At 40.1% G+C, this 14,044-nt stretch overlaps 1 protein-coding gene across 1 annotated transcript in view; it reads right to left on the bottom strand.

The window, feature by feature from the left end:
- Positions 1–4,251: 4,251 nt before the first annotated feature.
- The window catches only part of LOC115050871 (ubiquitin-conjugating enzyme E2 E2-like), a 68,406-nt gene continuing 58,613 nt past the window's right edge, over positions 4,252–14,044 (bottom strand). The window contains exons 5-6 of the mRNA XM_029513991.1: positions 9,456–9,603; positions 4,252–5,012 (exon numbers count right to left, since the gene is read on the bottom strand). Of these exons, the coding sequence (XP_029369851.1) occupies positions 4,915–5,012; positions 9,456–9,603 (246 nt within the window). The 3' untranslated portion in view covers positions 4,252–4,914. The remainder of the gene's footprint in view (positions 5,013–9,455; positions 9,604–14,044) is intronic.

The raw sequence follows: 14,044 nt of genomic DNA, 5'->3' as shown, positions 1-14,044 counted from the left end.
AGTTGAGAGTCGGGGCTTTTACTTTGTAGGGTTCAATCGTCTACCTTCCGGGATTATCGTCGTGAAATCAGAGAAATTTTACGTTACCAATGGACGCGTGCCTCTTCTCGCCGGAAGTGTTAGTCCAGTAGCAGACAGTCGTCCTGACATTGTCATCTAGATTCCTGATTATCTTTAACAGCGGGCCTCAAAGACTGTGAGCCAGATCAGGTTTAGAAAACAAAACATAAGAGCTCCACTGTCCACTCAGAACACGTTGCTGAGATCATCACTTCAAATGAAAGCTCAAAGCTCTTTACTCAGACCTTTTTCATGGGGGGGCCTTCATTCAACCTGATTTTACACTTTGTACATTTAAAGGACCTCTCACTTTGCTCTGAACTGAATAAAAACATTGACAGTAGCATTGAACGGCCATCAACCGCACAAGTTGAGAGAAAATAATGCATAAAACCAGATAAGGATTGTAAATAATCTCCCAAGAGCCCGCTGGTGAATTCAAGGCCTGCTCTTTGCTGGGAAGTAATAAAATCAGGGACTGTTAGCTATTAGCCTGAATTACTACCCAACACTAAAACAGAGTCACCAAGTGTGGAGTGACAGTTTAAAAGGCCTTTAAGCTGTTTGATCAAGTGGCCTGATGTATGAAATGTGTTGCTGGTTAAATAAACATTAAACAGCATCAGCGGTTGGTCAAAATGAAAGGACCTCAGGGTCATAAAGTGGAATTTTTAGCTATAGAAAACCTTCCTGGGCCCATTGCTGCTTTGACTGACAGAAGTTGTAGAACTGACAGGAGGGCAAGAAAGAATTTTATAGAATTTCTGAATATACAAGACAGGTTTGAGTCATCCTCATCACCTGGGGACATGGAGATCCAGGTAAAACACACATAAGGTGGGCATTTTAAACGCTCATTTTCTACTAAATATATTGACATTGGATTCATTTTAATTCAGAGTAAATAAAACAATAAAAGATTAAGCTTTTATTGAGCTGGATTAGTCTTCAGAGGGGGGCAGGTGCAAAAATTAGACAGGTATGGGGTGGGGGGTAAAATATATGGATAAAAAATAAAAGCACCATCGAATGGCAGCACAGCAGCATAGTGTTTAGCGCTGCTGCCTCATAACAATAAGGTCATGGGTTTGGGTCCCATGCCAGAGACAAATTCTCCATACTCAGTCTAAACAGTATGAATGTAGCTGCATTAACCTTTAATAAAAAGGTTAAGGAAGGTCCCCACCAATAAAAAGGTTGCGGGTATGGCTCCCGGCCTGGGGCCTTTCTGTGTGGAGTTTGCATGTTCTCCCTGTGTCTGTGTGGGTTTCCTCAGGGTACTCCAGTTTCCTCCCACCATCTTATTTAGGTTAACTGGTGACTCTAAATTGTCTGTAGCTTTGAGTGTGAGTGTGAGTAGTTGTTTGTCTCTGTGTGTTGGCCCTGTGATGGACTGGTGACCTATCCAGGGTCCTCACCTCACCTAGGGTGAGCTGGGATTGGCTCCAACAACCCCCGTGACCCAGAAAAGGATAAGTGGTAGAAGAAGAATGAACGAACGAATGAATCAAAAAACACCATTAGCCGGATGCTGTGTGGAATAATCAGTTTCTGTTGTTTGACCTCCTTGGCATTTTGCCATCAGGAATTCAGTAATAACACCATGTTTGTCTGAATTGCAGAAAACAAACAGTGTCTCCTCTCCAACATATTACACCTGCATAATACGCATCAGCATGCAGAGCAGGCGCTTCTATTCATACAGCAGTGTTGGCCTTTTCACTCCTATCGGTCACTCACCTCTTAATGCAAATGTTACATTATAGTCCTGGCATCAGACTCCCCCACAGTGTGTGAGGGAGGAGGGGAGGACAGAGGAAGGAAGATGAGCTGCCTCACCTTCTTAAAGTCTCTAACCCCGACATCGGCCCTCGCCCTGATGTGTCCACCATAATTAAGTCTGCCTCTGTTGCTCCACTTTGCTGGTTTTGCAACACAGTCGGAGGCTAAACTCCGAGCAGAGCAGTTAAAGAGGCTTTAACAACGAGTTCCAGCACACACACTGAGGTTGCACTCACTGACACAGCCCACCATGCACATAATTAAAGTATGAAATGAGGAGATGGGAGCTAAGGAGCTAAGGTCTTTGTAAGGGTCTGCACATTGTGCACACGACCTATATCGTGTTTACGCAAGATACAACAACATGCTGGCACAAACATAACAAGTGTTAATGCATGGCCAGGACTTATGTCAAACTTATGTCAGTGTGTATCAAGTTATCTTATGTTTTGTTTGATAATCCCTGGTACAAACATGCCTATAATTGTAATAACTTTTATGCACAAGTTGTTATGTAATGTCTAGTTTCCACAAGAAAACTTGAGTGAGTCAGTTGAGTGAGTTATTGTAATGGGAATAAAGCATTAAAAGTTGAGAAGTTGCTCAGATTTCATTACTTATCAGAAATTATACTAAAGTATGATGATCAACATCAGCTAATAGTTATAATCAAGCTGTGACTGCAATTCACCCATCAGACCATTGTTACTAAAACACACCATGGGGAACCTTTGTCTTTCCTTCTACAATGTAGATTTTAGTATTTCTGAACTGAGCCCCTTCTCTGGTTCACAGCATTTTCGGGCATTGCTGTGGAAGTTCTCCTATCCTGTTTCAAAACTTGAAATTATTGATAAAAATGCTAATATTTTATCTAAAAGTCTAGTCATGTCAAGCTATTTCCAAAATCTCAAGTTTAAACTCTTGTCTTGCCACAACAAATATAGAGGATGTCATTATTGTGACCTCAGTTTGACTTGAGTCAATTCCATAATTTCTGCTTTGTTCACAAAAGATCATTCCTTGTGCAAAATTGTATTTACAAAAAATCATGATTGTTAAAGGTTAGATATTTGAATTTTCTCAATGTTTTTTAAATGAAATATTGATATCCATTAGAAGCCCAGTGGTGTAGTTCAGTGGTAGAGCTTCATGCTTTGCATGAAGAGGCCCTATGCTCGAATCCCAGCCACAATGCAAACCTAGGCTTGTGCCATTCCCAGGCCCGGAGAAATAGGGTGGATCGTGACAAGGAAGGCATCTAATTAAAAAAATTTTGCCAAATCAACAATGCTAGTCACAGAGCTGACTTGCTGTTGTGACCCCAAATAAGGGAAAAGCTGAGAGAGGTGGAAAAAAAGGATATACATTAGAAGATATATGTGTGAAGTACATTTTTAAGAACCAAAAACCATTTCAGTGAAGTTTCACATCTCTGCACCTCTAATAGGTCAGTCAGCCAATCAGAAGAGAGGATCTGAGTCTCTCTTATTGGCTGACTGTTTTCAGATCCGATAAAAAATAGAGCCGATTTCAGGTAAACACTGTGGCTGAGTCAGGGGACTGCTTTGTTGTGACCTCAGTGACAGCTGGTTTTAGTGCTCAGTTTGTGAATACTGACTGAGCATTTCTCTGTGGACTGAGACCTTTGATATTTTAACTGGGTTAATACAGAACCTAAACTAGATTTATGATCAAGGACACTTTATACCACATGGAGCTTTAATGTCAGCAAGAAATTGGCTGCTGTCTTGTTGTTTGCCCAAGTTCTTATTTTGTGTTAACAAGGAAAAAAAAAAAAAACACACTTTAGGGACTATAAATGAATAAATGCTGATGTTGAATACTGGTGGATTTCATCCAAAGTCATCTAAAGTCTGTCCCTTCTCTGTCTTAACACTTAACTTGAGTGTGTTGACTCAGATCTATTTACAGTTTCAGATGAGTTTGTGTAGCAACGTCTAAATAATGATGAAATATCACAACCTTTACAAACTTCCCATACTTAGATTTGTAATATTGAATGTATTATGCTTGGGTTGTGTTCATTTTATTTAAGGCTCTGTATGTCATAATTTTGCCGCTGCATATGACATATATACTGTCATACACTGTATGACCTACACCGAAGTTTTTAACCTGAGAATTGATTTGGAATCAAATCCTGTTATCAAGAATTTAAACGGTCCTTTTATTATTGCTTTGTCTGGGAATAATTTCAATTCTAACAAGAAAAAAAAGAAAAGAAATGTCACTACGTATTTTTGCCTTTCACCATTGATTCATGCTGCTCTCTGTGGTGAGCCCCTGATGACTAATTTCCAACAGGAAGTGGTCTGACAGATGAGCCGGCAAACACACACACTGTAATCACACACTTATGTATGAAAGCAGAAGACTGAGGCTCTGTCACATTACAGCCAGTGTTTATTTGAGTATTCAATGACTATGTATTCTCACAAGGCATTAAATGTACAGCAAACTACCATTATCATCATACATGGTGATGGGCTCACGCTATGCCTGAACTCTGCTGGGAAAGAAATAATACCATGACTACTTGTCCACTGAATGAACAAACATCCTGACGCCATGCACTAATATTGACCATGAGCTGTAGAACCACTAGAAGAAAACAAAATAAAAGCACTCACTCAGCATGTTAATTTTTTACATGAAACCATAAAATGAAATGGAAATAATACACACGCTCTTTTAGATAAAGAAGATGAGGCGGCAACAATGTTATACACAATGCAATAACAATAACAACATCGACAAGAACAATAACAGTATTAAAGCTTTTCATGACCATATCAACATTCAGTGTATTGGAAAATACAATCCCAATAGACTCTTTGTATAAAAAAGAAGCTTTTCAAGTCAGCATGGAACAAGTAACAGTTCATTTCTCAGGGATGGGGGCAGGGTGGATGACGGGAGGGCGGTGGTGCTTCCATAGATTTCGGGTAAGGAGAAGTGTCATAAGTGTGTGTGTGTGTGTGTGTGTGTGTGTGTTGGGTGGGGTTGGACTGGAGAGGATTTGTGGGAGGGCGAGGAAACTGAGCTGGTCTATGTGGCGTAGCGTTTGGTCCACTGTTTGGCTATCCTGTCGTGCTCGGCTCTGTTGGTCAGGTACTGTGTGGCGATGCTTCCAACCAGGGGGTCAGCTGTAACACAAGAGACAATGAATAAGCTGTTGTCGTGGTGACCGTTGCTTTTTTTTTGTTTGTTTGTTTTGTTTTTTTAAGCTCTGACCAGTTCATCTGTGTCATCTACAATGCCACTGACATGGTGGAAGTGACGCAGGGATGTTGGTTTCCTTCAGGCCAGTTGTCTGAGTACAACTAGGATGTGAGCATGATACATGTGGATTTAAAAATAGGTACAAAACAGAAATTAAGGGTTAACTCAGCTGGGCTGAGCCCATAGTAACATAACTTCTTTGCCTAAGCTGCACTGATGCTCTTCCCTCAGCAGCTCCCATTGCTTGAGCCAACATGGACTCTAACGTTGTCTGCGGTCCATACAGCTAACGATTTGTTTCTTCCTAGAAAGCCCATTTACTTCACACCAACCTACCATTCTTTCAACATAATTCAAACTAAATATGGATTTCGTGAAGTCATGCTTTCTTTACCTGAGGGACATCCATCTGGGGACCAATCCACTGAAAGAAGATAGATTGCATTGAAGTCTATGTGAAAATGGCCCTCCTTCTCATTTAATTTATCAGCTCAGTAAATATTTCCCTAATGAGTTAATGGTCTTTAATTGTTAATGTTATTTTTGGGATTTACAACCTTATTTAGAGGGAAATAGACTACAAACCAGGGGGCAAGCTCTTGTGATTGGCAGACTCCACCACCCACCCAATAGAGTACAGAGCAGGTAAGACCCAGGAGTCACTCCTCCTGAGCTTCACCTTCTCATTCAAATGGGATTTCTTCACGTTCACACAAACCAAGGTGACAGACAAAGTACAAAGGCTTCAAACCAGCATCTCATAGACCGTCTTAAAAAAATCCATGTGAATAATATTTCATTGAACGGGATACATAGCTTGCTGACTCAAACAGCTATGTGGTGCCGTTTGACAAGCCGACCCCCAGGGCTAATTAGCATGTATGGGAATTTTCATTAGAAGTAGTGAAAACCACAGAAAAGCCACACATCAAACAAAGGGGAGTCCCACCGTTTCTGTGGAGTGACGTGAAGCTTGTATCATATAGCACAGCAGACACTTTTATCGACTGCATAGCAAAATGTACATGCTGCTGTAAATCAGAGCTTATAATGGCAGTGCTCCGGCAGCAACTCTGAACAGTCCTGTCCACTGATATGCTTCACATGTCCGGTCAGCCAACAAGACACCATTATGAATTCCCATGGACTCTATATTGATCGTGCCACTGCTCAGTTTGTTGTGCCGTGGGTCATTTTCTCAGCGAGGTGACAGAGAGAGAAACATAAATCCCTGGCCCTCTCTCTCGTCCACTCTACTTCGCTTCAATTTGTCTCCTGCGGGGCGCGGCCTGCTGATGGAGCAGTGCGATAAGCTTGGCTGAGCAAGCAGCACAAACGACCTCTCGGCATAGCTCCCTGCTTGGGTTTCAATGATGGGAGGTTTTTACAGGCTAATACCTATACGTGAGGTTCGATGAATGGATCCACACGTCATGGCAAGGGGGCCTGGAGCCGAGAGCATCTGACTTGTTATTACAACTCAGTGAAGAAGGTGCTTTGAGCAAAGTCCTGAAGGTACTGTTCCTCAGAGAAAAACTTGAATTTCAACAGGGTCTGGAGCCCCAATCCTGATTACTTTCAACAACTAAATCACCACTGCTTATGCATTTCAACGCCATTAATTTGTCTAGAAGATGCCATGTGATTATTATGCTGCTCTTCTTTAATTAAGTTCATCCAACTGTAGCAGAAACTCTGGAAATCGCTAGAAAATCAGTAAAAGAAAATATATGTTGGACAAGGCAGTATATATGTGGTTTTAAAAACCAAATCCCAAGTAAGCGTTGTTTTAAATCTCCTCCGTGCTCTGAATACAGACTCTCTGGATTTAGACCTTTGGCAGTTGTATTAAAATAGAACCTTAGACCAGATTTGTAATCAAAACCACATGGAGGTCTACCTTTAGACTGGATGTACATGTTCCTGAAGAACAGGCAGGATCTACACCAGGACCAACTAACCTGCAGGGTTTTTATCTCACATATTCTGATATTATTACCTTCCTGTAAGCCATTGTGAGATGGGTTTGACAAACACCCCTGAAGCTACTGAGAAGGGAAAAAAGCAAACACCTTTATAATATATATAAACCAAATTGGAGCACACATCAACCGGATATACGAGTTCACCTAGACAGCAGCAGCATTCACTGAGGAGGAATCCCTTTGGTTTTGGTAAAAAAAAATAAAAAAAAAATAAATACAATGACATTTAGGATGTTCCACATAGACTGAGACAGGAACAGCAAGGCAAGACATGCGACATGAGCCCTGGGAGGCACCTCAGACATATATGCAGTACAGGCCAAAAGTTTGGACACACTTTCCTATTCATTTGAATGAGAAGGTGTGTCCAAACTTCTGGCCTGTACTGTATCCTGTAACATTGCACATGGCTTGGTCCCTATGACCACCAAGACGCACCCAATGGTCTCTCCAATCTGCAGAGGAGGTGCTGGACAAGGATATTTCACGGTAATTCACATCAAAGAAGCACATTCTTCATTTTAGGGTTTAAAAACACAAGTGTGGAGAAGCATAAGAAGCCGACTGATTGTGATGAGGCAAGAGGCACAAAGAGGGATAGAAAGTGTGTGGCTAACAAGAAAAAGGGGCAATGGGAGAGGCTGGGGGGCTGATCAAGTCTTTTTTCTGTCATGCTTTAAAGGACTTGACTCAGATCATTTCAGCAACATCTGAAAATATTAGAGGAGGAGGAAGAGGAGGGAGAGGAAGAGGTAAAGCTATTCTTATTTTTGCCCAGAGAAAGGCTGCCCACTGCTACATCTATCCCATTGAAACCCCCTGCAGAGAGGACACCAGCTCTCAGAAGTCCTCACAGTCCTCATATTGGTAGCTGCAGAGGACGAACCAGGGTTTACTTGTCAGGAATAATTCACAAAATTAGCCTTTTCCTAACCCTTTCATATGTATTTTTACTTGTAAAGTTTTATAAATGTCTCCAAGTCTCCACATATTGAGGATCAGCATTGCCTCAGGTAATTATATGTGTCACTCAAACCCTCTGTTCACTGTAAAATGGAATAGTAGCTCATAAAACAACAATAAACTGACACCAAAGGGGTGGTCGAATTCTCCATCATTAGTTCTGCTCATTCTTTTGAGCAGTAATGATGAAAAATCAGCTCTGCAGCCTCCAATGCTCGAAATATCTTTTCTATGTCTCTCTTATTCTGTCAACACAATAAACTCAAATCATCTTATCCTCACTCTGAGATCAGAAAATACAAGATGGATCCCAGAGACTCTGGATATGCAAACAGCTGTCAGCTAGGCCTAAGAATGAGAGACTGATTAGCTGTGAGCTCACCCACGTCCACTATCAAAGATGGAGAGTGAGAATCTCATGTGGGTTTGAGTGGTTTCATTAAAACTCTTCAATGTAGCACCTTATTAATAGAGTAACAAGAGTCCTGACGCATACACCATACTTATTAAGAAAAAGAAGTAAAGAGGGCTCAGTGGGTGAACAGAAAAAATCTGCAAGAAGAATCAAAATATACAAAATGGACAAATCACAACATCCAGTCAGGACTTTCACAGTAAAACAAGAGTGTAAACTGGAAGTAAACTGTGATCATTCATAGACTTTCTCTATGCCACCTGTCAATGCATCCTGGGCCAGAATGACGGCCTGCTACTCACCTGACACTTAGTGTAATTAGACTTAGAGTTAATTAGAATTAACTAGACAAAAAGATCTTTATATCTCAAATGGGTAATGTCTTACTTCACATTGACAATGGACTCAAAAGTCTCTAGCTAAAAGCAACAACATGCACAAAGTTATTCGCATAGAGTGTGGAAATAAGATCCAATCAGACATTTGAACCATGGAAATGCCATGTGTAAACAGGGCTGACACAATCTGAAATCCAAGGTGTAGTGGGAGGGAGCCAAAGCTTTCCAAAAACCATCAGCCACATTCATGCTAAGCAGTGTGAAAGTCTTCAGGGTCTCATTTTTCATGTCCACACAACTGCTGCAATACGGCAAATACTTCTTTTCACCAAGGCAACAGAAGCATATAACACATAGTTTTAGCTCACTTTTAGATTTCTTATTTTTCAATGAATTAAGACCACATCAATTCTGACAAACCTGGGTTGTCCTTGTTGAAAGGGATAGAACCAGCAGTGCTTCACTCATTGCAAGAATACTGTCCAGCCTCAGAAGAAACTCCAGCTACTGTGCAACTGAGAGCACAACTTAAGCCTGGCAATCTTCCCTATATATTATCCACACATAGTGGACATAGACATAGTGGTCTGTCAACCTGTCACAGATACAACTGGACTGAGATATGACAAGGAGGAATTGTGTGTGTCATTGTGTGTTGGCTCTCACCAGGGTTGCAGTCAGTGAGCAGGGAGCAGATAGACAGGAGGACCTTGGAGATGGTGAGGGCTGGACTCCAGTTGTCCTTAAGGATGTCCAGACAGATCACCCCCTGACTGTTGATGTTACAGTGGTAGATCCTTGTGCGAAACGTCACCTGGGATGATATGACAGAAAGGTTAGATTAAAATAGATAGATAGATAGATGGATGTACTTTATTGATCCAAAACTGGGAAATTCTCATGTTACAGCAGCAAGACACACTGTACATCAGGATAATTATAGTAAAAAAATATATACAATATAAACAATATAATATAAACTATAAACAGACAATAACTATACAAACTATAAAAATACAATGACAATGACATAAGGAGCAATAATTACAGTTCTTTTGTTTTTATATATCAGAGAGATGTGTCAGACAGTAACAGTCTGTTGGAGAAGAAGCTTTGCTGTCTGTCCAGTGTGTGGTTGAGAGAAAACAGAGGATATTCTGATTCTGATAGTCTAGTAACATAAGAACAATTTAATGACAAAACGTCGGTATTTCCCTCAAAAGGTTAACTGCTGTCTGACCAATAACACTTTTTGTAAAGCAGAATTTTGCATTTGATTATAGTCCTGCAAAGAAACAGGAAATAAGAGAAAGCGAGGCAGTCATATGCAGCAACGACTCAACTGCCCTACATACACCCACAAGGCATTGGAGTTGCCCCAGGTGGGCTGAATAAACCTTTGAGATGATGTTGAGATTCCTAGCTTTGCATCCGCACCTATGAGTGCACACACAATCACACAGGAACACAAGAGACTGGCTGAATGCATTCAGCGCCTCCAAACTGCATTTTTTTTATCTGCTATTGTCATGCACAACAATTTAATGCCTCCATGACTTGAGCATACCAATCCATAATATTTTTTGAGTTGTGTATGTGTGATCATTTATACATTTTCATGTCTGTTATGAGATGACTGCAGTTTCATTCTGTTTCGCACTCTTTTAAAAGCGAGAACAGGAAATGAACTCAGGACATTGTCCTCACATTGACAATTAACATACTGTATTCAACAAAGCTGCAGACACTCAATTCATTTTAATATATGTAAATAATGTAAGTGTACTCTAGCTTCATACTGTCAGATTAGTTGATACAGGCTCATCTACATGTATGGAAATAAAACAAATGAGGACATATAAACAAGCTTTCTGACAAGACTGATGACTTTGGTGACTGGCTGGGTCACTTCTTACACCTTTGCTGAAAGAGGCTAGTGGTGGCATGCCAATGCATACCAGCCTAGCAGCCATGAAACAGATTACTGGTCAAATTTTGGTGGTTTCATTGATAGGCTGTAATCTATTACAGATGATACTAATTGATTATGATGCTGGCTTTATGTAACTGAAGCACCAATCCTACATCTCCCCTCAGTAGTTTCATCCTTCAGTCTCTGTACCTCAACAGTTCCCTTTCTGATTTGCATTTCTATGTATGAGTCCACAGAAAACACAGCTGTCATAGGAAAAAACTATAAATTCAATATGAATTTATAACAAAACAGCTCAGCAATCCAGACACTGGTTTTAGTAACTATATTTTGTTATGAAGTTATGAAGATTTTGTAAATACGTTCTGAGTTTCTCAGACAAAATTGTTTAAAGGACCCATAGATTCTTAAGGAAGACCCCCTTGTGGTCTTTGATTAAAAATTTTGAGGTTCTATATTAATACAGTGAAAGTATCAAAGGTCTCAGTCCACAGAGAAATGCTCACAGTCTGTATTCAGAAACTGAGCCTTAAAACCAGCTGTGAGGATTTCTGGAACTTTCTGAAGTTACAACAAAGCATTCACCTCCCTCAGCCCCACCACAAACTGGGTTCAGGGTATGGCTTACTTGGTTTCTCCTGTTTTTACATGAGGAGATACCTGATTCTTTAAACCACAAACATATCATCTTATGGATACGAAAACTTCAAATAAAACCCTAGAAAGTGATACTATTGAGGGGAAAACAAGGAGAAAACTGAAAACTGTAGAATATAGAACCTTTAATTCTGAGCTGAGCATGTATGTGCACATGGCTGGTGATGGCACTAAAGAAGAGGTTAATAGATCATTTAAGTCATGAGGAATCATCTTCTCAGCACCATGAATATTAATCTCTTCTGGGGAACTGCCGGATGAAGTCTGCAGGAAATTTCTCTATAACGGCATTCAAGCATATCATGTTTTACATTTTAATCTGAATGGGAATATTGGAGAGAAAGTTCAACATTACATTGCTTAATGACCGCATTAACCTTAAAACAGATTTAGGAAGTGTTTATAACTATGTATCTACTTGAAACTCACTATTGCATCTATTACCTGTATACACAAACACACATGCAGGTCACACAGAAAAACTCCAAAACAAAACGGAAATTTTGGTTTGTTTTAAAGACCGAGTGTTACAATACTTTCACAGTAATATTAGAGAACCTAAATGTGCTTTATAATATAAATACATTTATAAACCTTTGTCAGTCTTTTACAGCAGATTACGCTGGTCACTACAGTGGAAGAAGATTACTGCAGCTACTTCTCTCATCATGTCAGAGACAAATTCTCCATACTCAGTCTATACAGTATAGATGTGGCTGCATTAACCTTTAAAAAGATTAAGGAAGGTGCCCACCAATAAAAAGGTTGCAGATTTGGTTCCTGGCCTGGGGCCTTTTGCATGTTCTCTCCATGCCTGCACGGGTTTCGCCTGGGTACTCCAACACACAGAGACAGACCGGTCTCTGTGTGTTGGCCCTACGATGGACTGGTGACCTGTCTAGGGTTTAACCCGCCCTTGCCCAATATGAGCTGGGATTGGCTCCAGCAACCCCCTGGCCCAGAAACAGATAAGCAGTAGAAGATGAAGGAATTAATGAATTAATGTAACTCTAAAGCCCAGCTGATACAATAGAAAATCCTGCACAGAATCTGTAACACCACCAACAAGCTTCAATCTATTGGCCTCAGCCAAAACAACACATGCTCCCTGTGACCCAGAGACGGATAAGTGGTAGAAGATAAATGACTGATTGAAGATTAAGGAAGGAAGTAAGGAAGGAGTGAATTATGAATGAATGAATGGATGGATAGATTGCCAAAATTGAACAAAATAGAGAGCAAAAATATTTGCAGGAAGATATAAAAGGTATAAAAAGGACAAAATTGTTGGTACCCTTCCGTTGAAGAAAGAAATACCCACAATGGTCACTGAAATAACTTGAAACTGACAAAAGTAATAATAAATAAAAATGTATTCAAAATTAACTAATAAAAATCAGACATTGCTTAAAAAAAATAATAATGAAACTGGACAAAAATTATGGTACCTATTGAAAAGACTGAAAATAATTTGGCCTTAGTGACATGTTAAACTAAGACCTGGCCTGTAATCAGCATCACAGCCAGTCTGCCTATTTAAAGGGTGAAAAGTAGTGACTGTGCTGTTTGGTATCATGGTGTGCACCACACTGTACATGGACCAGAGAAAGTTAAGGAGAGAGTTGTAAGAGGATATGAGAAAGAAAATTATAGACAAGCATGTTACAGGTAAACGCTATAAGACCATCTCCAAGTAGCTTGATGTTCCTGTGACTACAGCTACACATACACACACATAAGTTTCAGGTGCATGGGACTGTAGCCAACCTACAGACAACCTACTGTAGCCAACAAATTGAGGAGACGGATGATCCAAATGGTAACCAAAGAACCTAGAACATCTTCAAAAGAGATTACAGGTGAATGCCAAGGTCAAGGTATAGTTTGCCAAAATGCATATTGCCTTCTGGGAGAATGTCCTTCTGACAGATAAGACAAAACTAGAGCTTTTTGGAAGGTCACATCAACACTATGTTCGCAGACGCAAAAATGAAGCATGCAAAGAATAGAACATTGCACCTGCTGTGAAACATGGAGGATCCTCGTTTATGTTCGGGGGTTCCTTTGCTGCATCTGGCACAGGGTGTCTTGAATCTGTGCAGTGTACAATGAAATGTCAAGACTATCAAGTATTTTGGAGCGAAATGTGCTGCCCAGTGTCAGAAAGCTTAGTCTCAGTCGCAGGTCATGGGATTCTCCTACAGGGTAATAGCCCAAAACGCACAGATACTTCTACTATTTTTGCCAGTTTCAAGTTATTTAAGTAACCATTGTAGGTTTTTCCTTCTAAACAAAAGGGTACCAACATGTTTGTCCGCATCTGTATATATATATATGTATGTCTGTGTGTGTAATCGCTTTTTAAAGGTAGATGTGCAATAATAATGATACAAATAAAGATGGATGTATATAAAACAGTAAAAACATGGCAACAGTTAAGATAAATAATTAAATAAACAAACAAACAAAACAAAAAACATCACACCCTTGATATACAATTAGGAAAATATGTTAACATTTACCTATTGACAGGTAGGTACCACATCTACATGCTACATCAGAGGGAAAACAGACCCAGTAAGTAGTGTGGCCACGATGAGCAGTTGCTCATACCAGATCAAGTAAACTTGTAACAACATCACTGATTAAGAGTGCACTTGATTGC

Source organism: Echeneis naucrates, chromosome 11, assembly GCF_900963305.1.
Source record: "Echeneis naucrates chromosome 11, fEcheNa1.1, whole genome shotgun sequence".
Taxonomy (NCBI): Eukaryota; Metazoa; Chordata; class Actinopteri; order Carangiformes; family Echeneidae; genus Echeneis; species Echeneis naucrates.
The sequence above is the reverse complement of the archived record's forward strand: the minus strand, read 5'-3'. Positions and strand labels throughout refer to the sequence as shown.